Here is a 26891-nt window from a genome sequence, read left to right as displayed (position 1 = left end):
ATGACACTTCTGCACATATATTGGCCAAGAAAGTCACCAAGTCATCCCAGATTCAAGAAGTGAAAAATCAGACTCCATTTCTCAGTGACAGGAGAAGCAAAAAATTTGTGATCTACTTTAAACTGTCATACCTGATAAGGAAGACTAGACAAAGAGGGAGAGTTTACAGTCCCTTAAAGGAAGGTGAAGAGAGGTGTTAGTAAATGTCAACAGGTCAGAGACCAAAAACGCAGGGTTGTTTTGAGTTAGAGGGGTCAGAAAGAAAAATGCCCTAAAGTTCTTGCAATCTGCTGATGGGCTTCTGTAGCTTTCAGGTGGCCCAGAGGGCTACTTTGGGGTGTCAGGTACTACTGAATAAGTGCTTGTCCGTGTATCACAACTTGTATGATGTTTCAAAGTTGGTAGTAGTTAGACTGAACAGAAACACAAGCTGTAAGTCTAAAGGTAATTATTCACAAAGAAGAACAAATCCATTGAAACCAGTGGCCTTTACATTCCCAATGTTCTCACTCATCTCAGCTTCCTATCTGAGGAGGCCTGCCGTTCCCAGTTCAAAGTCCTATCTCTCCAGGAAGTTGCTCAAAGTCCCTTCCCCACATAAACCTGTAGTTTGTTTCCTAGTGGAATATAGCTTTTCTCATAATCTGCCTATTTCTTAAAAAGATTTTGCCTATTTATTTGACATGGAGAGAGAGACACAAGTAGTCAGAGAGGCAGGCAGAGAGAGAGGGGGAAGCAGGCTTCCTGCTGAGCAGAAAGCCTGATGCAGGGCTCAATCGATGACCTGAGCAGAAGGCAGAGGCTTAACCCACTGTGCTACCCAGGCGCCCCATGCCTATTATTTTTTTTATAAAAGCTTTTTTTTTTTTTTTTTTTTAAAGATTTTATTTATTTATTTGACAGAAATCACAAGTAGATGGAGAGGCAGGCAGAGAGAGAGAGAGAGGGAAGCAGGCTCCCTGCTGAGCAGAGAGCCCGATGTGGGCCTCGATCCCAGGAACCTGAGATCATGACCTGAGCCGAAGGCAGCGGCTTAACCCACTGAGCCACCCAGGCGCCCTATAAAAGCTTTTTTTTTAAACATTATTTTTATTAACATATAATGTATCACTTGCCCCAGGGGTACAGGTCTGTGAATCGTCAGGCTTACACATTTCATAGCACTCACCATAGCACATACCCTCCCCAATATTCATAATCCAACCACCCTATCCCTACTCCCCCATTTCCCAGCAACCCTCAGTTTGTTTTGTGAGATTAAGAGTCTCTTATGGGTTGCCTCCCTCCTGATCCCATCTTGTTTCATTTTTCCCTTCCCTACCCCCCACAACATCCCCCTGCCCTGCCTCTCAAATCCCTCATATCAGAGAAATCCCATGATAATTATTTTTCCCCGATTGACTTATTTCATTTAGCATAATACCTTCTAGTTCCATCCACGTCATTGCAAATGGCAAGATTTCATTTCTTTTGATGGCTGCATAGTATTCCATTGTGTGTGTGTGTGTGTGTGTGTGTGTGTGTATGTGTATATATCTCACATCTTCTTTATCCATTCATCTGTTGATGGACATCTAGGTTCTTTCCATAGTTTGGCTATTGTGGACATTGCTGCTATAAACATTTGGGTGCACGTGCCCCTTCAGATCATAGTCTTTGTATCTTTAGGGTAAATACCCAGTAGTGCGATTGCTGGGCCATAGGATAGCTCTATTTACAACTTTTTGAGGAACCTCCCATGTTGTTTTCCAGAGTTCTGCCTAATTATTTTGTGACTTCTGCGTATGTCTGTCTCCTTCATGAGATCATGACCCCTTGAGAAGAATGCATGTTTTATATATTTTACATGCTATCATTTGCACTTGGTAGATGCTTAACAGATTAGACAATTTTTTAATTGAAGTGTAGTTGATATATAATATTATAGTAAGCAGGTGTTTGTTGAATCAAAATGGGGGAGGACAAGAAGTGTGCAATAAAGCAGATAAGAAGAGATGAACAATTTTCATAGGTGGTAGGGCCCTTAATAAAGGGGTTTCAAAAGACTCAGAGGATGGCACTCCTTCGCCCCAGAAAGGAATCAGTCTGGACACTACAATCTGAAGAAAGTTTGCTTCAACTCAAGAGGCTAATTTAGGAAAGCAAGACTCAATGGAACAAACGTTGGCAATGTGCATTTATAACTGTCCACTGGAGAGAAAAACTACATTTGGACTTTGTAAACTTTTTGCTAGAGGAGAGCTTTTCTCTGTTGCAAGGCAGAGATAATTCATCTGGCTCCCTCAAAATCCAGCTGAAATATCCTTATGGATTAGTCAGTGGCTCTCTCACTGGGACAGAATCAAGTTGGGCCCAATATATATGAAATATATATATGAAATTCAGGTGTCGCAGGGGCTTTCCTTATTAAACTGCAGTAGGGTAGGTAGTTACTGTCTCTCTGTCTGGAGAATCACTCCAGACCAGTGTTTTTCAAAATGTGATCCCAGAATCAGAGATCAGAATCAACATTACCTGAACAATACTTGTTAAAAATGCAAATTCTTGGGTCCTATCCCATATCTACTGAATCAGAAATTTTAAGGGGTGTGGAGAGTGGTGAGAAGCAATCCCAGTTTTAATCAGGTGTTATTAAACTTTAGCATATATCAAAATCTCCTGGAGAGCCTGTTAAAACACCACTTGCCAGATCTGGCCCCCAGGGTTTGGAAAAGCAGATGCCAGGGCCCACTCCACTTGTCAAGATTAGTGCTTCTCAAAGTTTAATGTGAGTGGGAATAATCTGGGAATCTTGTTAAATTATAGTTTGTGATTCATAGGTCAGGGGTGGAGGCTGAGAGTCTGTGTTTCTAGCAAGGTGATACTGATGATAGTGGTCAACAATCCCATAGTTTGGTTAGCAAGACCCTGGGGCAAAAGTTCCCAAACTTGCCTGCGTATTAGTATCCTCTAGGGCGCTTCAAAAACTACTGGTACCCGGGTCCGACTCAGAAGACTGTGATTTAACTGGTCTGGGGTGGGGCCAGGGTTATGGAATTTTTTAAAAAATATTTTTAAAATTTATTTATTCACTTATTTATTTTAGAGAGAAAGAGAGACTGCACGTGTGTGCGAGTCCTGAGCCAAAGGGAAGAGGTAGAGGGAGAGAGACAATCTCAAGTAGATTCTCTGCTGAGAGCAGAGCCTGCCAGTGGGCTGGATCTCACAACCCTGACTGAGATCATGACCTGAGCCAAAACCAAGAGTGGGAGACAACAAAGTGAGCCACCCAGGTGCCTCTGGGTTATGGACTTTTTAAAAGATCTCCAGTAGTTCCAGTGTTTAGGCTTTGCTGGCCTTGAATTTCTTTGTTGCGACAATTAACCAGAAAGTAAACTCTTGATCTTCCTAGTAAATCAGGAAGTAGGGGCCCTGGTTGGTATTCTCCCTGCATCTGATGGGAGTTCTCTGATCTGAAGCTTCAAAGCTCATTGGACTGAGTTGGAAGGGCTTGCATATCCTGTTCTTTCACTGGTAGGGCAGATAGTTCCCATGGAGAGCTGCAGAGGAGGAGGCCTTGAGGTGGGACAATTATCTAAGGTATTCCCCTTATTCTAAGGGGAGCAGGCCTTAGAGATTTAGGACTTCAGAAGGAAGTCATATGTGCACTCCACTCTTTTCATCTCTTATTTCCTTCTTCTCAATATGCCACCATTAAAGTCTCCTTGCAGGACCTCTTCTTTCTGGCTTCCTAGGGTTGTTTTTTTGTTTGATTGTTTAGAGAGAGTGCGTGGGCATATGGAGGGCAGGACAGGCAGGGAGGGGCAGAGAGAGAATGTAAATCAGGCTCAATGCTCAGTACAGAGCCTGTCCCAGGGCTCAACCTCATGACCCCGAGATCACAACCTGAGTGAAGTCAAGAGTTGGAGGTTTTATCTATTAAGCCACCCAGGCACCCCACGGGTTTCCTAGATCTGGTATTCCTTCACCAAACTCCTCTCCTTCCCCTTGAGACAGACCTCCAATGAGCAGTAATGCACCTGGGGAGTGGATTCAGAAATTTGTGGAGGCGTTTTTTCCTCTCATAATTATTATAGTTATCCATAGACATTTAATGGGCAGGATTAATGTCTAGCCAAGATTGCTAGACATTCAGCAACTGTGCAGAGCCCTCCCACGTAATAAGCGACCCTCCATCACTGAAAACTTTGAATGATTTGCCAGTCATTCATGTAGTTGAAAACCCATTATAATTAAGATTTTTTTTATTTTAAATATAATCATAAGGCATTTTATATATGGTTTATATCCTGAGCTTTCCAGGAATGCTACTACTATAAATATTATGGGATGGTTACTTCTTGTTTTGTTTGAAAATTTGCCAGAAATTATTTGTCATTTTGGAAATCATGCCACATCAGTACCTCTATTTTGGTATTTGTCTTTTTTTTTTTTTTAATAAGATGGCATTTTTAAAAAGGATCTTATTTATTGATTTCACAGAAATAAGTTTATTTCACAGAAAAAGAGATATCACAAGTAGGCAGAGAGGTAGGCAGAGAGAGAGGGGGAAGCAGCCTCCCTGCTGAGCAGAGAGCCCCGTGCAGGTCTCAATCGCAGGCCCCTAAAATCATGACCTGAGCTGAAGGTAGATGCTTAACCCACTGAGCCACCCAGCCACCCCTATTTATGGTATTTGAATCACCATCCTAACATACCCATATCGTGCTGTATTTGTAGCTGTTACAGTCAAGGTAATTCTACATAGAGCTGCATGTATCTGAGGACCACATTGTCTTTTCGAATGTTGTGCCCAAATATTTATATATATAAATGCACAGTATTTTATTTTTTAAAACATATTTTATCTACTCATTTGAGAGAGAGCGAGAGAGCGAGAGCACAAGTAGGGGGAGAGGCAGAGGGAGAGGGAGAAGCAGAATTCTTGTTGAGCTGGGAGCGGGACTGAGATGTGGGCTCAGTCCTGCACCTGGAGATCATAATCTTGAGCCAAAGGCAGACGCTTACCCATCTGAGCACACAGACGCCCCCACATAGTGTTTTATAATAAATCATCTTCCTTCTATTCTTTTATATCTCTTTAGACATTTTATAAATATTTAAATTATGTGTAGGTAAAATACATTATTTATACATTGTAGTTCATAATGCCTACATAAATGTAGGCGTAAAAATATCTATCTGTTCTAAGAACGGAGTGTTGGGACTGATAAGGCAGGTAGCTAGGGAATCATCTAAGGAAAGAAACTGGAATCTGGCTCAATAATTTGAGAAGACAGGATGTCCCCAAGTCGGAGCTAATGCTCAGGTGTTTACCTGAGAACTAAGAGTACCTCCCTAATGAAGGGGTTATTTTCCAGAAGACAGATAATCTGTCTACCCAAGCTAAACACATTTCTCCTGCTACTATCTGTTTGGCACTTCTCTTTATGAAATGGCACTAGCATTACCATCCTAAAGGTCACTTGTCTCTTTCCAGAGCCTAGTCCTACCTTCTGGGAAAAGTTCTGCTTAGCTTTTCAGGATAGCTCCAAATAGATTGTTTGTAATCCACGGATCTCTTCCAGGTGGACGCTGGCACGCTCTCAGCTCACTCTGCCTTAATTATTCCATATCTACACCTGCTAATAGGCCACTGCATTTCCCCAGGTTACAGGGAATTAGACTTTCTCTCACCTTTTATTTCCACTCTCACCAAGTAACTTTAGGAGGAAGGGTCCACCTATTTTGACACCAAGAGAAAAGGAGCCCAGGTAGGAGGAGAACATGCCAAAATCCCTCCCCAGAAGCCGAGTTTGAGGACACAACAGGAGAAAGGAGGAGGCGGGAGGGGGAGTGCGAGGGACGCGAGTGGGGCGGGGACTAAAGTCGGGTCCGGGAGAGGTTGCAGCGTCCTCTACGCGTTCCGACCGCCAGCCGGCGGCTCAGCTCCCCGTGGCCCTGTGCTCGCTCGCTGCAGTCGCCGCACCCCGCCCGGGTCGCGTCCACGCCCGAGCCCCGGCCCCTCCCCGTTCCCCGCTCGCTCCTCCTCCGGCTTCCACTCTTCCTACTGGCGGAGCCGAAGAGTCCTGCTCGCTTCCTGCTGCCGAGAACCGGCACGCTCCCCGCCAGCCGGCGTCTTCCAGCCCGTGGGTTCCAGGGACCGTCCCGGTGCAGGTAGAAGCCGGCCGGGGCCTGGGGTCCGGGGCGCTGAGCTCGGCAGTGGGGAGCCGGCGGGAAGGACCTAGCGCGGCCCCTCCGGACGCTCGGGAGAGCCGGGAGGTCCTGGCGCCGGCAGGGAACCTTTGGCCGCCGCGTCCTCTGGCTGCTCGGGACGGGGTGTGGTTGTGAAAGGAAAAGTGGGGGAGCCGGCGGAGACTGTGGGGGTGGGGTGGCAGTGGATGGAAGCACATGGAAAGAGACCCAGTGAGAATGAGTCACTCTGCTCTAGAGAAGCTGCCATTACAGAGCAGTAGATGGTGTGACCGTCGCTTCTAATACCGGGGTGTGCCGACGCAGGAGAGCATCAGCCCGCTTATAAGCGGTACTAATGTGTTACCCCGGCAAGGTCTCCAAGATCTACTAAGTAGAGAATAGTGTGTAAAGTGTGGTTCTCTTGGTGTACTGCAAAAAAAAAAAAAAAAAAAAAAAAAAAGGTGGGTGGGTGGGGGATAAACATGTATATGTATAGGAAGTGTCAGAAATTGTTCATATAGAACAGTTAGCAGTGGTTATTTCTGGAGAATCGAACTGGAGATGGGATTTTTACTTTTCAGTTGTAGTCCAGCTGAGTCTCCCTTCACAAACTCTAGGGTGCAAAAATATTTAACTGTATTTTTCTGTTAACTTAGTTTTTATTGTAAGACTTTTAAAATTTTCTATTTAGTTTTTTTTTTTTTTAAAGATTTTTATTTATTTATTTATTTGACAGAGAGAGATCACAAGTAGACAGAGAGGCAGGCAGAGAGAAAGAGAGAGAGGGAAGCAGGCTCCCTGCTGAGCAGAGAGCCCGACGTGGGACTCGATCCCAGGACCCCGAGATCATGACCTGAGCCGAAGGCAGCGGCTTAACCCACTGAGCCACCCAGGCGCCCTTTATTTAGTTTTTTTTAAAGAGTTTATTTATTTGTCAGAGGGGGAAGGAGGAGGAGCAGGAGGCAGAGGGAGAAGCAGGCTCCTGGCTGAGAGAGGAGGCTGACTGCGGGAAGGACTGGATCCCAGGACGGTGGGATCATGACCTGAACCAACTGAGCCACCCAGACATCCCTATTTTAAGACTTTTTATTTTGTTTTGTTTTGATATATCTTGAGTCAGTTCTGAGATTTCCCACTTCTCTTATATAGTGCAAAGACATGAAGGAAGTCTACTAGGGCACAGAGGCCATCACTCTTGATGTAATTTGTTCACACTGATGTACTAATGTAGTGTACTAGTGTCTGGTGAGATAGCATTGTCTTTTCTAGTTCTGGGTTGTCAGTCTAATTAAGTCTTCTTGGAAGTATTTTGCAGTCCTGTCCCTAAGCTCTTGTGCATTAAGTCAATCAAGTGATTGACTTAACAACATACTTATTCCTAAAATACTTAAATGTAAATAGGTGATAAGCACTTGTCCAATAAGTGCTAGAAATTTAAGCATTGATAGAAATCATGATAGAAATGTAAGCATTTTGCCAGGCAGAAGTTCTTAATTTGCATTTAATGGGGGATTTTAAGAGATCCATGAATGGACTCCCTGAAAGTTCGAGTGCAAAATGGTATATACTCATCTTTTTCTTTGAAAATCTACACAGCTTTCACCAGATTCTCTAAAGGCCTCTAAATCCCACTGACGAGGCATTTTAGAAATAATGGTGAACAAGGCAAAAAGGATCTCTGTCCTCAGGAACTTATAGTCTGGTGGGGGGAAAGGCAAACAGACAACTACAATGTAAGGAATGTGTTTTGTGATAGAGCAGGTTTGCTGTTGTGAGAACATAGAGGCCCATATATTAGACGGGCTGGCTGTCAGCAAAGGCTCCTTGGAGGAACTGACTATTAAACTGAGGCCTGCAGAATGGCAAGAAAGTAGAATTTGGACTGGTAAAGGAGGAGCTGGGAAAGGAAGTGCTCCTGGTAAAAAGAAGAGTATTTTAGGCATCTGCCTGTGTAAAGATCCAAAGTCAAAAGATACCTTGGCAATTCACAAACTTAAAAGAGTGTGTTTAATTGCAGCTTAGATGGGAGTAGCACTAAGGGATGAGGCTGGGAGAGGATCAAAAGCCAGGTTATGTGTGTGATGCTGGCCATGCAGAGGTGAATCAGACAGAGGAGCTCCTTGACCCTCAGGGAGTTTTATTTTAGTAAGGAGAAACCTGGAACAAGTAGGCAAGTAAGCAAACAAAATAATTTTTTATCATGGTAAAATAAACACGGCAATATAGATGGTGGCTGTGGTATATCCTGAGGAACTCCTTTAGACAAATCTACATACTGTGTGAGAGTAGGGTTTCAACAAAGATGGTGGCAGGCAGAATGGAGAGAATTGGATAGATTTGAGAGACATTGAGGGAGTAGAACCAATAGGATTTGATAGTTTACTGGATGATAATAACATATATAATAATAATAGCTTCCATTTATTGAATACTTACTAATTACCAGGCACTGTTCTAAATGATTAGTACATTTTTATTTATTCTTATAATAACTGTATGAGGTAGGCATTTATGTCAGTTTTGTAGATGAGGAAACTGAGGCACAGAGAGTTCAAGTAACCAACCCAAGTAAATTCAGGGTCCCATCGGGATTCAAACTCAAGTCTATTTCACTCCATATCTCTATAAGCAGAGAGGGGAAAGGAGATGGAATAGAGTTGAGAAAGAGTGGGAGAAAGATGATACATTTGGGTCTGGAGTTTTGGGTACCTTTGAGTCATCCAAGTGGAGATGTCCAGTAGGCAAATGGGTAAATGAATACGAAGCTCAGATGAGATCTAAGTCCAGGAGTAATTTTGTGCATTTCCAGCACAGAAATATTATTTGGAGCCTATCCTGGGAAAGTATGTAAGATTAGAATAGAATTCTAAGTGGCTTCAACATTCAAGCGATGGCGGGGAAAGAGCCTTCATGAAGAGAAGGTAAGAGATATAAGAGGAAAATCAAGACAGTGGCACCAAGACAGCCAAAGAGAAAAGAGGGTTTCAGTGAGAGAGTGAGCCACAGTGTCATATTCTGCTTGAGAGATGAGGTAAGATAAGGGCCAAGATGTGCTTGTTCTCATTGTAACAAGAATTCTATTGGTTAACCAAGGGGGCAGCCTTGGGGGAATAGGAGGGACAGAATGCCATTTAGTTGGTTGAACAGTGAGTAGGAGGCAAGCAAGTTGAGGCTGTTGAATATAGACATCTTGATCAAAATATTTGTTTTGGGCACCTGGGTGGCTCAGTGGGTTAAGCCTCTGCCTTCAGCTCAGGTCATGATCTCAGAGTCCTGGGATGGAGCCCGACATCAGGCTCTCTGCTCAGGGGGGAGCCTGCTTCCCCCCTCCTCTCTCTGCTTGCTTCTCTGCCTACTTGTGATTTCTGTCTGTCAAATAAATAAATAAAATCTTTAAAAAAAGTATTTGTTTCTCTAGAGCTTAGAGTCTAGAGTCCAGATTACAAATGTGATCCCTTAGTTGGGATTGCACTAATAGCCCTAGGGGCCTCCTTTACCCCTTTGGGAGGAGACATATCCCTTTCATCGCCAGTACTTTTTTTTTTTTTAATTTCTCTGCTCTTCAACTTCTGCCTTATCTTTTCCCTATTTCTCTCATTTAGAATGCTCCCTGCATTCTCTCTGTATAATATTTTCAGAATATATCCTTAGAATGAACCCATTCTTTGAAAAAGAAATATTGGTTGTTCCCTGCCTGCAGGTCACTGGGATTACCAGGAGGACTGTGGGAAAGACATACTCCGAGGGCAAACACACTCCAATGCAGCCAGGAGCTCATCACCTGTCTTTCTCTCCTTCTAGGCATATACTGGTTGGGGTCCAGCTATGGAGAAACTCCACCGGCATGCGTCTGCCCACCTGGACATTCTCTCCTTAGAAAACCGGTGCCTGGCCACCCTCCCCAACCTGCAGCCCATGGAGAAACCACATGGGCATGTCTCTGCCCACCCAGATATCCTCTTCTTAGAAAACCGGTGCCTGGCCACGCTTCCTGACCTGAAGATCATAGAGAAACCATGTGGGCATGTCTCTGCCCACCCAGACATCCTCTCCTTAGAAAACCGGTGCCTGGCCACACTTCCTGACCTGAAGACTATGGAGAAACTACATGCGCATGTTTCTGTCCACCCAGACATCCTCTCGTTGGAGAATCGGTGCCTGGCCACGCTCCCTGTTCTAAAAAGTTCTGTGTCTACCAGCCCCTTGCTCCACTGTGTCCAGAGAGCTCACCTGGTGCAAGCTGATGTGTGCAGTCTGAACATCAGCAACTTCTCACTCTCTGAGCCTCCTACCTGGAGGGCCCAGTGCCTCTCTGAGGGGCTAGCCTGTCTGAGCTGCCCCACCGCCTCGAAATCCATCTCTGCCACAGAGAAAGCTCCTGAAACAGCTTTGGTAATAGCTCCAGGCACTTGTCCATGCATGTCTGTTGGATGCTTTTGTCCCTAGCCTTGGTGCCTCAGTTTCCCCTCTGCTGCTCTGTGTCTGTGTACCTTCTGTCCTCAGAGTGTCTTCCTGAGGGCCCCTTGACCCTTGGGCTGTCGTCTTTAGCGTCACTACTTTTATCACATATCAAGTTCAGATATTCTGGGCAATAGAGCTGGCCTTAGAAAGCCTCTGCTCAGGAGGATGGGCAGCGTGATATTGGAGTAGCAGCCAAGCAAGTGCTTCTGAGGTCTTATGTCCAACAGGGAAGACATCTGCCATACCATGGCCCACTTCCCTGTATGTACGGGTGTAAACATGTGTCCACTTGTACACATCTATACACACACATTTAGCATACAGGGCAGAATCAGTAGATAAACACACATTTCTTCTGTATAGACTTGGGTATCAGACTGAGGCAGAGGCTATACTGTCTTTGCCAATAACAAGCCATACAACCTTGGCCAAGACTTAACCTGTTGAAGCTTTGATTTCTTTCCCTTTAAAATGTGGTCGGTGAAAATCTGTCTCAGAGGGTCATTGTCAGGATTACTATTGCAGTCTTAGATTTATTTAGGGCTTTGCAATTTGCAAAGAGCCATATATATATTACCCCATTTACTCTTCTAATGGCCCCATCAAATAGGTTGTAGGGAGTGAAGAAGCTGAGGCTCAGAAGTTAAGCAGCTCACAGTTGCTGGGGGATTGATCTGGGACTTGGCCTTTTTTTTTTTTCCCTGAGTCCAGAATATCTTAATAGTATCATAGGAGGTGTGTGTGAGGAGCCTTGGACTCCTCAGCTGTGGCATCAATAAGGAAATGAAAGCAGGGGAAGATCTCAGAGTGTCTGAGCAAAGGCTCAGAAGGTTGAATTGGGAAAGGTGGTGTGTGTGACAGTGAGGGGTCACTCTGTCAGCCAAGAGAGATCAATGCCCGGGTGTGAGGGGGGAGGGAGAAGGAGTTTTGGTTCTGGAAGATAGATGTAGACTCCTCCTGTGCCTAGGATCTGCCTTCAGATCTGTCTGTTTGAGAGATCTGTCTTCGGATCTGTCTATGTGATTATCAACTGCCACTATCCCCAGGGCTCTTGTTCCTCTTCAGAAGAGAAAATGCCAGAAGAGAAGGAATGGGTAGAGGTTCAGATGCCTGTTTATAATCTAAGCTTGGGAGAGGAAGAGAAGGTGGAGGAGCCTGTCATGAAGCTCACCACTGAGGACTCTGGATCTCATCCTGGGCCCACTGACCAGGCCCTTAAGGACAAGAAGGTAAAAGTTCCAGTGCTGGGGAGAGATTGATGATGGTGGAGGGAATGGTGTGAGGTGCTGTGGGAGGGGTGGTGACCAAGGGCCAAACCAGTTCCCCTCCACAGATGGCAGGGGAAGGATGCGGTATCACCCAGCTCTTATTTCTCATTCCCTAATCACCTTTTCTAACCTCTCAGTTGGACAGACGTCTTTCTGAATGTGGGGGTCATTTCTCTCTGCTCTTGATTTCGTAAATCGGCCTGAGTGGGTGCTTGAGTTGGTCCTCATGATCTCTTTCATCCTTTCTCCCCTCTCTTTCTCAATTCTCAGATGGTTCTCATAAGCCTGCTGTGCTCCACTCTGACATCAGAGGTAAACATAGAAGCTGCAGCTGACATGACCTCGGGTACTCTCTTTGAAGTCTGTAGTGAACTTGCACCTTTGGAGCCTGAATTCATCCTTAAGGTACTGTGGTGTGAAGGAGTGGTTGGATGGGAACTGGAAGCTGGGAGGCAGGAACTGTGGCCATGGTGTGGGAGGGGAATGGTGGCTGGCTTTGTGGGAAGGGAGTAGGATCTCTGGGTGAGTCTGAGGGCTAGTCCCTGAGGTTCTTTGAGGAGTGGGGGGAAGATGAGATTGGGAAAGAGTATACTAGGGCTCATTTGTTTAGTAACTACACAGGCTAAGTACTCAAAACTAGGCCTTGAAGATCATTTCAACAGATGTAATGAAACTTGGATCTGGCTTTTAAGGAGATTATGATATTGTTAGGGAAGCAGAACATTCCCAAGTATTACAGAAATGCAAATGGAGTAGTAGGCAGTGAATGTTTCAGAAGAAGAGAAAGAGGGGAGGAGGGATGTTTTCTATGACCAGGTTGAGCAGGGATTGACTTGGGGACAGGGAGGCGGTGGGGGTGGCCTGAAAATTACCCTGGGTGATTTTCAATGGCCCTTGGTGGTGGGAAGCCCTCTAAGTACCTGGTTGACTTGGAAGGTGATCAGTAGACTCAGAAGAAGCCATGCTGCAGAGATGGATAAGGGCTAGAGTATGGAGGATGTAGCCTTCCAAGCCAGCAGGCTTGGGCTTTCTGTTTTATAGACATTGTGAAGTGTTCAGGAAAGGTTTTATGCAGGTGGATTAAGCAAGTGAGTTTGTTTGGGGCATGATGCTTTGGGATAAGTTGCTGAGCTGCCAGATCTCCCCACCCTGTGCCTCAGGCAGCTCTGTACGCCAGGCAGCAGCTGAACATCCGGACTGTGGCCAACAAAGTGTTGGCCATTGCTGCCTTCTTGCCGGTCTGCCGCCCCCACCTGCGACGCTATTTCTGTGCCATTGTCCAGCTGCCTTCTGATTGGATCCAGGTAGCCAAGTTCTACCAGGTATGTTCCCTGAGCTTTGGCTCTCACTGGTTCCCTCTCCCTTGCTTATCACATCCCTGCAGAAAATTCTCATCTAGTTCCACCTCCCCTCAGTTGTCCTCAGCTTTGCTTCCCAGATAGGACAGCTTCTCCCTGGATTGTGCTGGGTTGCCCAATAGAGAGAATATGACTGAGAAGAGCTGGACCCCAGTGGGAGAAAAATTGGTCTTATTCTGGACCTCGTGTTTACGATGCAGGAGATGAGAATCAGAGAAGTCTGCCAACTGGCCAGGACTGTAGAAATGATCACTCTAGAGCTGGGGCTGGAAACTATCTTCTTCTTCTGTGCCCTCATTTATCCCTGTGAAGTGGTCTTGCCTTGTTGTAGAGGGTTGATCTGTGTCTCACTCCTGAGGGTCTTTCCTCTCTCACTGACAGAACCTGGCTGGAGGAGAGGAGGACAAGCTGGTGCCCCTGCCTGCCTGCCTGCGTGCTGCTATGACTGACAAATTTGCCCAGTTTGATGAGTACCAGCTGGCTAAGTACAACCCTCGGAAGCACCGGGCCAAGAGTTGCCCCCGCCCGCCTCCCCGGCCCCCAGTCAGTCCCTGCTCAGTCTGATCATTCATAGCCTAGGCCCCTTCTCTCTGGAAAAGGGGGGTGGGCAGGAGGTCGAAGGAACCTGCTGACCCGGGGGATCCCACACTAAGCCTCTGACATGTTCCTACTATATAAAAGGAGTCAGAGAAAGGCAGAGGGAAGGGCTGAGTAGAGCTCAGGGGGCAGACAGGGCAGGGCTGTCTTGGCTGGCTTCCTTTTTGGCAGAGATGGACCTTTGGAGCCATTGGAATGAATCTCTCCAAGGATGGGTTCCATTTCCCATTTTGAAATTGCTTCTCCTATCCCTACAGAAGACAGGGCGCCCATTTTCTGAGACACAAAAATACTGGCCGAGGTACCTGAGGCCTCTTAAAGATGAACAGAAGAAGGTGAGTGCCTTGTTCTGGGGTTCCACATGTGCATGTAAAACCTTTTCTCAGCTAATATTTAGAAATGGAATTCTGTTTGGTTTAGAAATACTCAAGATGTGGTAGGCATATTCCAATTTCCAACTTCCTGGGGAGTTCTCAGTTGTGATTGTAGGGTCAGGTTTGAGAGCACTGGAAAAGGCTCCTTTTATTTCCCATGTTGCTTCCCTTACTATTTTACTGGTGGCACGTACAGCTGGGTAAGTGAGTTAACAGTGTATGAAATATGGGCACATGGGTGGCTCAGTTGGTTAAGCATCTGACTCTTGATTTTGACTCAGTTCATGATCTCGGGGTCCTGGGATTGAGCCCTGCACGTTGGGCTTCTCACACATCAGGGAATCTTCTTGAGGTTCTCTCTCTCCACCCCCCACCATTCTCTCCCAAAGAAAGAAAGAAAGAAAGAAAGTATGAAACTTATAAAGCATATACTTTATAAAGTATAAAACTTCTGGAGGAAGTTTTAAAACCAAACCAAGCCTTTTTGCATTTAATGACAAATAAAGCACTGCACTTTGTGGTTAAAAGCATAGAATCAGGAATTAGACTTGGGTTTGAATCCCCCCACCAGCACCACTCGCTGGTTATGCAAACTTTGCCAAATGACTTACCCTGTCTTACCTCTGTTTCCTCAGATATAAAATAGGGATAATAGCAGTGCCTCATTGGGTACTTCGTTGGGTTCTTGTGAGGATTAAATCAGTCACTGAATTTAAAGTATTTCTTTTTTTTAAGATTTCATTTATTTTGGGGTTCCTGGGTGGCTGGGTGGGTTGAGCCTCTGCCTTTGGCTTGGGTCATGGTCTCAAGGTCCTGAAATTGAGCCCCACATTGGGTTCTCTGCTCAGCAGGAGCCTGCTTCCTTCTCTCTCTCTCTGCTTGCCTCTCTGGCTACTTGTGATCTCTCTCTGTCAAATAAATGAATAAAATCTTAAAAAAAAAGATTTTATTTATTTTGTGTGTGTGTGAGAGAGAGGTATTGAGAGAGAGAGAGAGACAGAGACAGAGTACAAGTTGGGGACAGCAAGAGCTGCTGAGCAGGGAGCCTGATACAGGACTTAATCCTAGGACCCCAGGATCATGACTTGAGTCACCCAGGCACCCTGAATTTAAAATTTCCCACAATACCTGGCACTGAGTAAGTGTTAGCTATCACCAACATCATCATCATTAAAATAGATTATTGGGAAAATATTATGGTGATTATTACAAGAGAAAACATTCTCAGTTGGTCAACTGATCTTTTCTCTTCATTCTAATAATATATCCCAATCTTAGCTCTTGTATTGTAGAGGACACCATAGAAAGGCAACTTTGTTCTGTTTTTCCACTCCTTGTGGCTTGCGTTTTCTGATGCCTCCATTTACCTCCTCCTCTAAGTCTCAGTGATTTATTTTATTATTATTATTTTTAAAGATTTTATTTATTTACTTGACAGAGAGAGATCACAAGTAGGCAGAGAGGCGGGCAGAGAGAGAGAGGAGGAAGCAGGCTCCCTGCTGAGCAGAGAGCCCGATGCGGGACTTGATCCCAGGACCCCGAGATCATGACCTGAGCCGAAGGCAGCGGCCCAACCCACTGAGCCACCCAGGCGCCCTAAGTCTCAGTGATTTAAATAAAAGCTGCTTTTTCCTTTCCCTCCCTCTAAGAAAGAGATGTTCTCTGTTCATTCCATCCCCATCTTGTTTTTCACAAGCCAGTTATCCTGTGTTAACTATTGATAGTTCAATCTTGCGTACATGAAACACAGTGACCCCAAAGAGCTACAGTGGTATGCTCACTGCAGAAGTTCTTGTTGCTGGTGACTTTTGCTGCCTCTTCCTACTCTTCGCCCAGATCTACATTGGAGGAAGAAATTACCTCATAGGTATAGGATGTCTGCAGTTCTGATTTCTGAAGCAAGTGACATGGTCATAGATTAAATAACTTCTGTGGGACTTGGGGGATATTTCTACAGTTTGAGGAGACCTACAGTGTAGTACCAGAGAAAAAGAAGCAGCCGAGGTTCACTCTGAAGAAGTTAGTGCAGCGACTGCACATCCGGGAGCCGGCTCAGCACATCCAAGCCCTACTGGGCTACAGGTGAGAAGACACACCCTGAAAATACCATCCACCTGGGTGACCCTGTGGCTTTTCAACCTCCATGGCCCTGTGCCTATAGTTCTGACCCCAGCCACATTAGTGGCAAGCGCAACTGACTAGCTTTGACTGACTGACTTTCTCTCTTCTGTGTTATTTTCGGCCGGCTTTGAAATGATAAGATTTTCCTCTTCTGTTCCAGATATCCTTCCAGCCTACAAACGTTTTCTCGAAGTCGCCTTCCTGGGCCATGGGATTCTAGCAGAGCTGGGAAGCGGATGAAGCTCCCTCAGCCAGAAACCTGGGAGCGGGAGCTGAGCCTGCGGGGGAACAAAGCATCTGTCTGGGAGGAGCTGATTGGTAGAGTAACCTTGACCATACAGTCCCATCCTCTTCCCCATTCACACCTCTACGTTTTGGACCCTGAGTTAACTTCTGTGGCATGATACAGTTATTCTCTTGCCTGAAAGTGATTGGGTTTGTGAGTTTTGCCATCGACCATGCCCAAGCAGACCAGTGGTGCCTGCTTTGAGTGGCACTGACTTCATAGGGAGGTCGTTATTCCAGATGTGGTTAGGTGATGCACAAGCCTTGATCAACACAGGACAAAGTGGTACCTTCTCTCTGATTTCACTTAGGTCATACTGGGTAAGTCATCTAATCAAGGTAGGATTGGCATATGGAGTATTGGAATCTCCGCAGGAACCCATATTTAGGACTTTGAGGTAATTTGCCCATACTGATAAAGAGAAAAAAAAAAATTAAATCGGAAGGACCAAGTTATTTCAGTTTTCTGTTTGTCTCTTTTTGTTGCTGTTGTTAGTTTATTTTTAACTCTACAAGGCTCTTTCTAGTCTGTCTTTTCTTAAGTTCTCTTTCATCTTTGAAAATTTCAAGTTAGTATCTTTCTGTTGAAAGACATCTTGCTGTAGAATTTGTGACTGGGTTTTGGAGACTTCATATTTTGAGGCTTCAGAAGCCCGTCTTTTTTTTTTTAAATCTATTTCTCTGCGAACTGCCATGTGCAGATTGTGCCCAGGGCAGCCCAAATTCTCAGCTGCTTATCTGTCACGGTTCTCACTGTGTGGTTGTCGCTGGGAGTATAGACATGAGAATCACATGGGCATTAAAACACATGCATGCACACACACATGCCTGACAACCTCTTCCCCAATATTTGACACTTTGGGTGGAACAGGAGAAAGTTGCCTGGATGGCAGCCAGGATGTGTAGCTGATTCTGGTATGTCATCTGTACTTCCTCCCTCTGCCCTTAAAAATTAAAACTGTGACATTTGTCTAGGCTCAGTCTAATGCCCATAGTCTAATCCTCTAGACTCCAGAGTTTTTTGATCATATATTGCAAAAAAACTTTTGTTTGACATCACAATATATGCATATAAAATTTAAACAATTTTATATATGTACTAATGAATTATGTACTTGAGAGAATACATAAAATATATAAATCCAGATCTGAAAATGTGTATAAAAATATAAATATACTAATAAAATATAAGACAAAATGTAATTAGATATACAGACCCCTCCACCTGGGTGGCCCAGTGGCTTAGGCCTCTACCTTTGGCTTGGGTCATGAGCTCAGGGTCCTGGGATGGAGCCCTGTTGGGCTCCCTGCTCAGCGGGGAGCCTGCTTCTCCCAACCCCCTGCCTGCCTCTCTGCCTACTTGTGATTTCTCTCTCCGTCAAATAAATAAATAAAATCTTAAAAAAAAAAAGATATACAGACCCCTCTTGGGAGACCACAAGGCTCATTAATAACTCAGTAACAGTTTTTTTTTAAAAAGATTTTATTTATTTATGTGACAGAGAAAGAGAGATCGCAAGCATGGGGAGCAGCAGGCAGAGGGAGGGAGAGAAGCAGGCTCCCCATAGAGCAGGAGAAGCCCCATATGGGACTCAATCCCAGGATTCTGGGATCATGACCTGAGGCAAAGGCAGTCGCTTAACTGACTGAGCCACCCAGGTGCCCTCATTAGCAGTTTTTTTGAATGAAATCAGTGAACTTCTCAGTCTGAAGGATAAAGGTTAAACTTATTTTCTAGTATCATAAATATGATATTGGACTCAATTTCTTATGTAAATGATCTAGAAAGCCTCTATACATAGCAACAGTTGAGAACAATTTATGAACTGACAAAGGATGTAATTGTTTATGAGTTGTCCCCCACCATTTGCATGGTGTGCACAACCTAATTCTTCTATACAGTTTGTAAATAGAATTATGTATGACTCAAGAACCGCAGGACTTCCAGAAGGCTGGAAGCTTCTATCTTGTAATTCAAATGAGACTTACATCACCTTAAAAAAAGACACCACCACTCTCTTGACAGAAGCTGCTGCTGCTAATGCCTGGGAACATGCCTGGGGGCTGACAGGCCATGTCTCTAAGGTGGTCCGAAAGCACCTCTGGGGGTACCCAGGAAAAATATCACACCTCAGACTTATGGTTTCCCTTGTCTAAAAGAAAGAAAGGAAAGGATTTTCCCAATATTTACCAAACAGATTGCACCCCTGTGGACACTCGGTCTGTGTGTAGTATGGTACACGGCACGTATGAGAGTTCAGGTTTGTGGAGGAAGAATAGGGGTTCTCTAGTGCAAGGGCGGCCACAGAGCCCCTCACTCTCTTTTGGTTTCTGCATAATGACTTACCAAACTTATCTTTGAATTGTAAGTGGATTTAGAATTATTATTCAGTCTTAACCAAACTAACCATCTGAAGTAGACATAAGCCTTAAAGACGTTATTATTAAGAAACTATGACTTGAAAATGATACTAATATCACAGAACAAATGGACAATATGAAAGTAATAGGGGTGAAATTCTGCTTTAGTGCAAATCTTCTTCACCTCTATTTCAATAAAAAATAACGACTATTTAATCAGATCTCACAAGAAGTTTGCCAGAAAACTTAAAAATTTCCAGGAAGATTATTTGAAATATGAATTTATATACATTATTATTAAAGGTGAACCTTACTTTAAGTTATGTTGTGCCTGGAAATATTAACCCGATGATTACACTACATGTGTACAATTTATAATTAAATAAACTTACACTAGAAAATTTCATGTTTCACCACCTAAAATGTTTGGAAATCTTTACTCTAGATTAGAGAATATATTTTGCTGGTTCAGCCCAATTGCGTGGCTGGACCAGCAGACAAAGCAACAATAGGAGTTGTTTATTCAAACAGCCGTCTTGTAAACAATGTTATATAAATCTTGCTCCACACTTTAGGCCAATCCTGTTTTCATCTTTCTAGATGTCTGAAACATTTTAGTATATGTGCTGCCGAAGCGAGCACATAGATGTCTGAAACATTTTGAGTAGGGTAGTTTGTATGTTAGTACCTCACTCTCTCTGTTCTGCATTTTCTTTGTGGCCTCTGAACGTCTTACTCTGGTCTCTGACCTTCCTCACTCATCCTTTGTCTGCTTTTCTTACCCTGTGCCTGACCTTCCACAGACAATGGGAAGCTTCCCTTCATGGCCATGCTTCGGAATCTGTGCAACCTGCTGCGGGTTGGAATCAGTGCCCGCCACCACGAGCTTGTACTCCAGAGACTCCAGCATGAGGTATGTGGGGGGGCAGGGGGACTAGAGGTGGGTGCAGTGATGCTGCTGCTTCTTCCTCATGGCTGTGGAAGGTCCTGGCCACGAGCTATTTTATGTGGGCTATAAATAGGTATGGAGATATGGATAGGCTGGCAGAGACAGATCTGCTGTCTCTGCTGGCAGAGACCGTTCAAGTATAAGAACTTTCCTTGGATCACTGATTTACCAAGAAGAGGCACTTTTATGATGTAACTGACTTCGGAGGGAGTCTGATATTAAAGAAACCAGCCTCCTTCCTTTACTTCTTCTCTCTTTTTTCTTTTCTTTTTTTAAAGATTTTATTTGTCAGAGAGAGAAAGAGAGAGGGAAAAGAAGCAGGGGCAGCAGCAGGCAGAGGGAGAAGCAGGCTCCTCATTGAGCAAGGAGCCTGATGCAGGACATGATCCTGGGTACGTGGGATCATGACCTGAGCCAAAAGCAGATGCTCAACTGACTGAGCCACTCCGCCATCCCTCCCTTCTTTCCTTCTTTTCATAGTCTACCTGACAGCTTTCTTTTTCTTTTATTCTTCTCCACTTTTTTCTGTATCTCTTCTGTAATATCCATTTTATCCTTCCTCATTTTCCCACAAAACTAAGAGAGTGGTTATCTAGTACTCCTGGTCCCTGAGGACCCTGATTAATCCCACCCCCATTCTCCCTGATATGTTGCTCGTGACCTCTCCCTTGCTTTCCAGAATTCGGTGATCCACAGTCGGCAGTTCCCATTCAGATTCCTTAATGCCCATGATTCCATCAATAACCTTGAGGCTCGACTCAAAAGTAAAGGTATTATCTATCTTCCGAATCCTGTTTGTCTCCCGAGTCTGAGAGTAGATGAATTAGGAGCACTGGTATGTTTCAGCCTCTTGCCTTCCGGTCTCAGGATGTGGGGTGGGCAGAGTTCAGACACTTGCCAGCCCGAGGGTCAGGGCTTAGGGCAGGTATTGGTGGGAGAACAATAAGAGAGCACAGGCTGACTGACACTGACTCACTCACTTACCTGTTTGCCACACAGCATTGCCACTCCCTTCCAATACAAAACTGATGTGTTCAATAATGACTAGAAATGCAAAAAAGAATGAGAATTGGATGACCTATCGGAGGTATCCTTTCAACCCAAGTCGCCAGAAACTTCGGACAACAATGATGATACCTGTGATATATGAGCAGCTCAAGTGGGAAAAGCTGAAAATACAAAAGGCCAGGTGTGTGTGTGTGTGTGTGTGTGTGCGCGCGCGTACGCATGCATCGCCTGTGCATGCTATGCTATCTGGGAGCAAAGGGTGGGCAACAAGAGGTACCATTACAGGGCTCGGGAGTCATCTGGGAACCCCAACTTTTATTCTGTGAAGATATGTTTGCCCCAGTGGCTCAGACTTGCCTGGTTCCAACTGTCTTTGCATGGCAAACCTTGCCTTTAATGTTGTCCTATGGAGAAATCATGAGAAAAAAACTATGTTGAGGCCTCCAATTTATTATCTGGGATTGTTTTATTGGTTTCTGGGGGGGCTCTGTGAATCCGTGCAGCATTCTCCTTTCTCTTAGTGTATGCTAGTGTCCTCTGCTCCTGTTCTGGTTCAGTTTCTTTTTCTTCTCCATGATATCTGTTTTCTCTCTCTCTCTTGTCCTGTCTTTATTTATTTATTTGTTAGTTTATACATGTAAAGATCATAACCACCGAGCAGGCTCAAAGTCAGACATAAAACCTGTTCTGTAACGTTGTTGAAGTCCCGGCACTCTGCCCTTTAGATGCTTCAACAGGATCTTCATTCAAGACAAAGGCAGGGCTCATCTAACCTACCACGGAATGCGTGGCTGAAGCCAGGGCAACTTAAAAGTCAAGTCTGGAGTCCAGTCCAAAAAAACAAACATTCGCTGGCCATCTCAGTAGCCACGAGCCACACACAGCAAGTTGGAATTGAGATGTGCCAGATTTTGAGGACAGTATGAAAAAGGGTGTAAAATATTTCCTCTGTAACTTTTATATTAATTTCATGTAAAATGAACATAGTTTAATATGTTTAATCAAATGTCATATTGGGTTAATATCTCCGGTTTATTTTTACTTTCTTCCAACAGCTACTAAAAATTTTTAGTTACATGTGAAATTTAATTTTGTTTCATTAACTGTAACTTAATTCTATTGGATAGCACTGGTAGAGAATACTGAATTTTCTAGTTTAAAAACATTATTATAGGGGTGCCCGGGTGGCTCAGTGGATTAAACCTCTGCCTTCAGCTCAGTTCTTGATCCCAGGGCACTGGGATGGAGGCCCCTCCCCCCAATCGCATTGGGCTCTCTGCTCAGCAGGGGGCCTACTTCCCCCCCCCCCCCCCCCCCCCGCCTCTGCCTGCCACTCACCTACTTGTGATCTCTTTCTGGTCAAATAAATAAATAAAATGCTAAAAAAATTATTATAAAAAAAGTTTGAAACATGCATGCAAGTAACAAGAATATTATAATGGACTCTCATAAAACTGTTAGCCACATTCTGTAATTATCTAGATTTTACCATAGTTCTTTTAGTGGTCCCTTTCTTCTTTTTTCTGGGAAGGTGTTTTATGAACAAATGCCATATAATATAATTTTATTTCATCCTTTCCTATCTCCACATGTGTCTTTTAATACATTTTATTATGTAGTTAGAATGTCATTAATAAACCTAATAATTATAATAATTCCTTGGTATTATCTTTTATTATCTAGTCCATATTCAAATTTCCCAATCATCTCAAAATTATGATTTCACAATTTTATTCAAATCAGAATCCAAACAAGGCATACGCATTACATTTAACTATTAAGTCTCTCTCTTTTTTTTTTTTTTTTTATTTATTTATCAGAGAGAAAGACGGGGAGAGAGCGAGCACAGGCAGACAGAATAGCAGGCAGAGGGAGAAGCAGGCTCCCCGCCGAGCAAGGAGCCCGATGCGGGACTCGATCCCAGGACGCTGGGATCATGACCTGAGCCGAAGGCAGCTGCTTAACCAACTGAGCCACCCAGGCGTCCCACTATTAAGTCTCTTATATCTCTTTTAATATTTTCATTGTCTTCAGGCCATTGACTAACTATAGAAACTGGCTTCAGGGACCCTGCAGTGTGTCCCACTTTCTGGATTTGTCATCCTCCTCAGGGTGTCTTCTAACTTGTTTCTCTGTTTCATGTGCTGAGGGTATTAACTCTAAAGGCTTACATAGATTAAGATTCACTTTTTTTTCCTTGCAAGACTATTTCTCATAGAGGATTCTTTGTATCCTGTAAATGAGACCACCTTTTTTTTTTTTTTAAGCCTTGTAATAAGATACAAGATCAGGGGACACCAAAGCTCTGGTGGTCCTACTCATAGTGATGCTACCCATGCCTTTGAGTGGTTATAGCCTGATCTCTTCTCTGTAAGTCGATGGTTCATGCTTTGGTGATCTTTGCCTGAACCCGTTGTTTCATTAGCCGCTCTAGAGTGGGAGTTTTCTATCATTCCCCATATTTATTAGCTGGAACTCTAAAAAGAACCTCTCCTATCAATTTAAACTATTCAGTTACCCTGAAGTAGAGATTCTACTAGAAAGGTGGGATGAATGGATGAATGTTTTCTTCTTTCCTCTTTAACTGCTGTTTTTCAGAATATGAGTTAGTATTTGTTCTTTAAAATACAATTAAAAGTATGTAGCAGTTGAATCTTGCCTCATGAAGTAGGTACGGATTTATGTGGGAAGTGTGGCAAACGATTTCAGAGAGTGGGTCTACAGATGACTCCCCTCTTCTGCCATGAGAAAGGTCAGTAGAGGCCATTGGAATGGGAATGGGGAAGTTCTGCCCCAGTCTCCGCTACTGGCAGTGGAGGCGAGCTGTGGCAGGGGCAGGAACACTCATTGCTGGAGTGCCAAGTTCTCATCTTCCCATCTTCATCAAAATGGCAAGTAGAGAAACCCCTGAGCCCTTCTGTTTGTGTCTTTTCTGTTGACAGACGGGGGAAGTATGATGGTGAGATGCTGGCTCGGTACCGGCAGGCCCTGGAGACAGCCGTGAACATCTCTGTGAAGCACAACCTGCCCCCGCTGCCTGGCCGCACCATTTTGGTCTATCTGACGGACATGGGGACGGAGGAGCTCTGTCGGAAGAGCAACTTGCAAGGGGTAAAAAAAAAAAAAAAAAGAGAGAGAGAGAGAAGAGAAGAAAAAGAAAAAAATTAAAAGGTTGGGGGTTAGAAAAGGGGCTGGGGATCCTGAGAGGTATCCTGTTCCCAGACATGGTTTTCCCAAGGAAGTACTCAGACCTGAAATAAATGGCAGGCATTTGCATCTCAGTATTGGACCCTGGTTCCTAGGGACAGTTCCTAGAATGTTGTCCAATGCCTGTTCCTGCATTATAATACTTCTGTTTTTCACATTTGGCTGGTACTTAATTCTCTCTAAATTTCTGTCACCAAAGTATGTCTCATTTTCATTTCCCTATATCCCAGTTTTCAATTTGGGCATGAATCCTGGTCCTTCTCCACCTTTCTCCCTGACCAGCTCTTCTTGAGAGCTGCTGAAGCTATCCCTTCCTAACTGGGGATTTTGTCCCTTTTCCCCAACTGGTGGAGTGTTTGACCTCCAGGGCTGGATGGGTAAAGGTAGATTTCTAAATAAGGGAGCTGGGGAATCTGGCTGGCTTGGCTGGCTTAGTTGGTAGAGTATACAACTATGGATCTTAATGGTGGTGAGTTTGAGCCCTGTGTTAGACTGGAACTTACATTAAAAATGTGGGGGTGTGGGGTGGCCGTATCTCACTGTGATATTTGTCCAAGCAGCCCCCCATAAGCTATGTGCTGCTGCTGATTGGGATGATGATTGCACGGGCGGAGCAGGTGGATCTTTTATTCTGTGGAGGAGGCACTATGAGGACTGCTGTGCTTAAAGCAGAAGAAGGTATCCTGAAGACTGCCAGCATGCTCCAGGCTCAGGCCCAGGTCAGACACCCACCCCCACCAAGCAAAAATGCATGAATGGACACGGTCCTTGACACGGCCTGATAAATCAGGAAAGGCTTGGATATAGATAGTTCTGAAGATTTCCCAAGCAGAAAATGGTGTTTGTTGCTTACTGATGATCTCCCATGCCAACACGGAACATAAGACTCTTTTCTTCAGGATTTGGATGAAGAGGGTGAATGGTCCTTGCAGACTTTTGGGAAGTACCTGCTGTCCCTGGCTGCCCAAAGAGTCCCTGTGAGTCCCAGTCCCTGAGAAGCCCTCCCTCTCCTTCACTTTTCCCTCCACAACCGATGTCTCTAATTTCTCAAAGATCATCTTTCAAACTAAGTACGGTACCCACATCCACTCCCAGCTGGCTGTAGCACCCTATCCAGTGGTGTGTTGGTGAATGCTTAACACCCAGCTCTCTGGAAAAAATTAGTCTTAGTTAATAGCATTTGCTAATTTCTATGGTGTAAATACTCCTATCACAGCTGATTTCAAGCTACCGACGTGGTATCGGTGAGCAGAGTTGGGAAGTGATGCCCAGTAGTACAGCACTACATGGTATTTCTACACTATAGATACAGTAGATGTAAATGAGACCAAGAGTAGATAATGGTAACATGTAGTAAAAGAATTAGGAAGTGATGAGTTTTGAGTATTTATTGCCTTCATTTTTAATATAATTTATTTAAGTTTATACAATTTAATGTTTAGTAGTGGCCATGTTTAACAACTGGCTCACAAAATTCTTAAAATTATTTTAATATTTTGAAAAAATATTTTACTTACTCATTATTCATCTGAGAGAGAGAGAGAGAGAGAGAGCACAAGCCGAATGGAGAGGCAGAGAGAGAAGGAGAAACAGACTCCCTGCTGAGCAGGGAACCTGATGCGGGGATCCATCCCAGGACCCTGGATATCATGACCTGAGTCGGAGGCAGACAGTTAATGATCTGAGCCACCCAAGCACTTCTCTAAAAATTTATCGATCAGCTCTCGTGAGCCTGAATTAGCCAGCTCCAGCAGCCCTCCTCCCTTCCCCCTTTCCTCCTTACTCCATGTCAGGTTGTAGTGGCTTCCCCCAACCTCAGTGTTGTCTGGAGAAGCAATTTCCATTCCTGTCAGAGCTGTCCTAATCCCCTAATCCCCAGAAATCTTTTCTTTAGATATCCTGAGTTTATTAGCATTCTGTCCTTCTGCCTCCTGATCCCAGCCCCTTCCTTTTCATCTTACAGGTGGACAGGGTCATCCTCTTTGGCAACACTATGTGTAACAGACTGGTAAATGAGGCCAAACAGCTTTTCTGGCAGCATGTGAATTCCAAGTGCCTCTTTGTTTCTGTTCCCCTACAAAGGACATGTAACATGTAAGGATGCTCAAACTCCTTGTCCAGTGCCGGAAGATAGGTTCCCAGATTTCCTCTCTACCCCTACTGTAGTTTGGGACCCTCCCACTCACCAGGCACGTCCCTATCTCTGCCTAAGTACTAGAGCTTTCTCTGAAGTCTTTAGCCTAGCTCCATGCCCCAGCCTAGCACATAACCCTATTCAAAGTGCACAGCTGGGGTATCCATCCTAGAGAGCAGTGACTCTGTGCTCCTGGCACTGTTCCTGATGGCTAGTGACTGCTTCTTCCTTTGCCAGATTACCAGATTCGAATCCTAACAGCGTGACTCTCTCAGGCTACACTGATGGGATACTGAAGTGAGTACTGAATGGGCACTGAAGGGGTTGGGGTTTTGTTAGAACATCTTTCTGAGACTACCTGGCTTCTACTCCCTTTACTTCTTTTTTTAAGCAATATAGAAGCTTATTGCTCTTCTGCAGCCATCCTGGTATAGCAGCAACAGTGTTAGAGGGGCTCAGTCACCTTTTACTGCTCCTTCATCCTCAAATATTCTGCTTTCACCTCATGGCTCAAGACAGCTGCTCCAGCTCCAGCCCTCATCTTTGTGTTACATATAGGAGGCAGAGGGATAAAGGACGGGCAAGGTTGTACTC

At 44.5% G+C, this 26891-nt stretch overlaps 1 protein-coding gene across 1 annotated transcript in view; it reads left to right on the top strand.

Moving 5' to 3' along the window:
- Positions 1–5975: 5975 nt before the first annotated feature.
- The window catches only part of TEP1 (telomerase associated protein 1), a 38881-nt gene continuing 17965 nt past the window's right edge, over positions 5976–26891 (top strand). Inside the window, exons 1-17 of the mRNA XM_044231813.1 lie at positions 5976–6156; positions 9976–10566; positions 11682–11864; positions 12174–12308; positions 13064–13225; positions 13643–13804; positions 14116–14193; positions 16190–16314; positions 16514–16671; positions 19803–19912; positions 20628–20718; positions 20948–21137; positions 23899–24067; positions 24724–24882; positions 25063–25140; positions 26127–26257; positions 26535–26594. Coding sequence (XP_044087748.1) covers positions 10000–10566; positions 11682–11864; positions 12174–12308; positions 13064–13225; positions 13643–13804; positions 14116–14193; positions 16190–16314; positions 16514–16671; positions 19803–19912; positions 20628–20718; positions 20948–21137; positions 23899–24067; positions 24724–24882; positions 25063–25140; positions 26127–26257; positions 26535–26594 — 2558 coding nt within the window. The 5' untranslated portion in view covers positions 5976–6156; positions 9976–9999. The remainder of the gene's footprint in view (positions 6157–9975; positions 10567–11681; positions 11865–12173; positions 12309–13063; positions 13226–13642; positions 13805–14115; positions 14194–16189; positions 16315–16513; positions 16672–19802; positions 19913–20627; positions 20719–20947; positions 21138–23898; positions 24068–24723; positions 24883–25062; positions 25141–26126; positions 26258–26534; positions 26595–26891) is intronic.

The sequence above is a fragment of the Neovison vison genome, chromosome 13, assembly GCF_020171115.1.
Source record: "Neovison vison isolate M4711 chromosome 13, ASM_NN_V1, whole genome shotgun sequence".
Taxonomy (NCBI): Eukaryota; Metazoa; Chordata; class Mammalia; order Carnivora; family Mustelidae; genus Neogale; species Neogale vison.
Note: the sequence above shows the minus strand (reverse complement) of the source record. Positions and strands in the feature narration are given on the sequence as shown.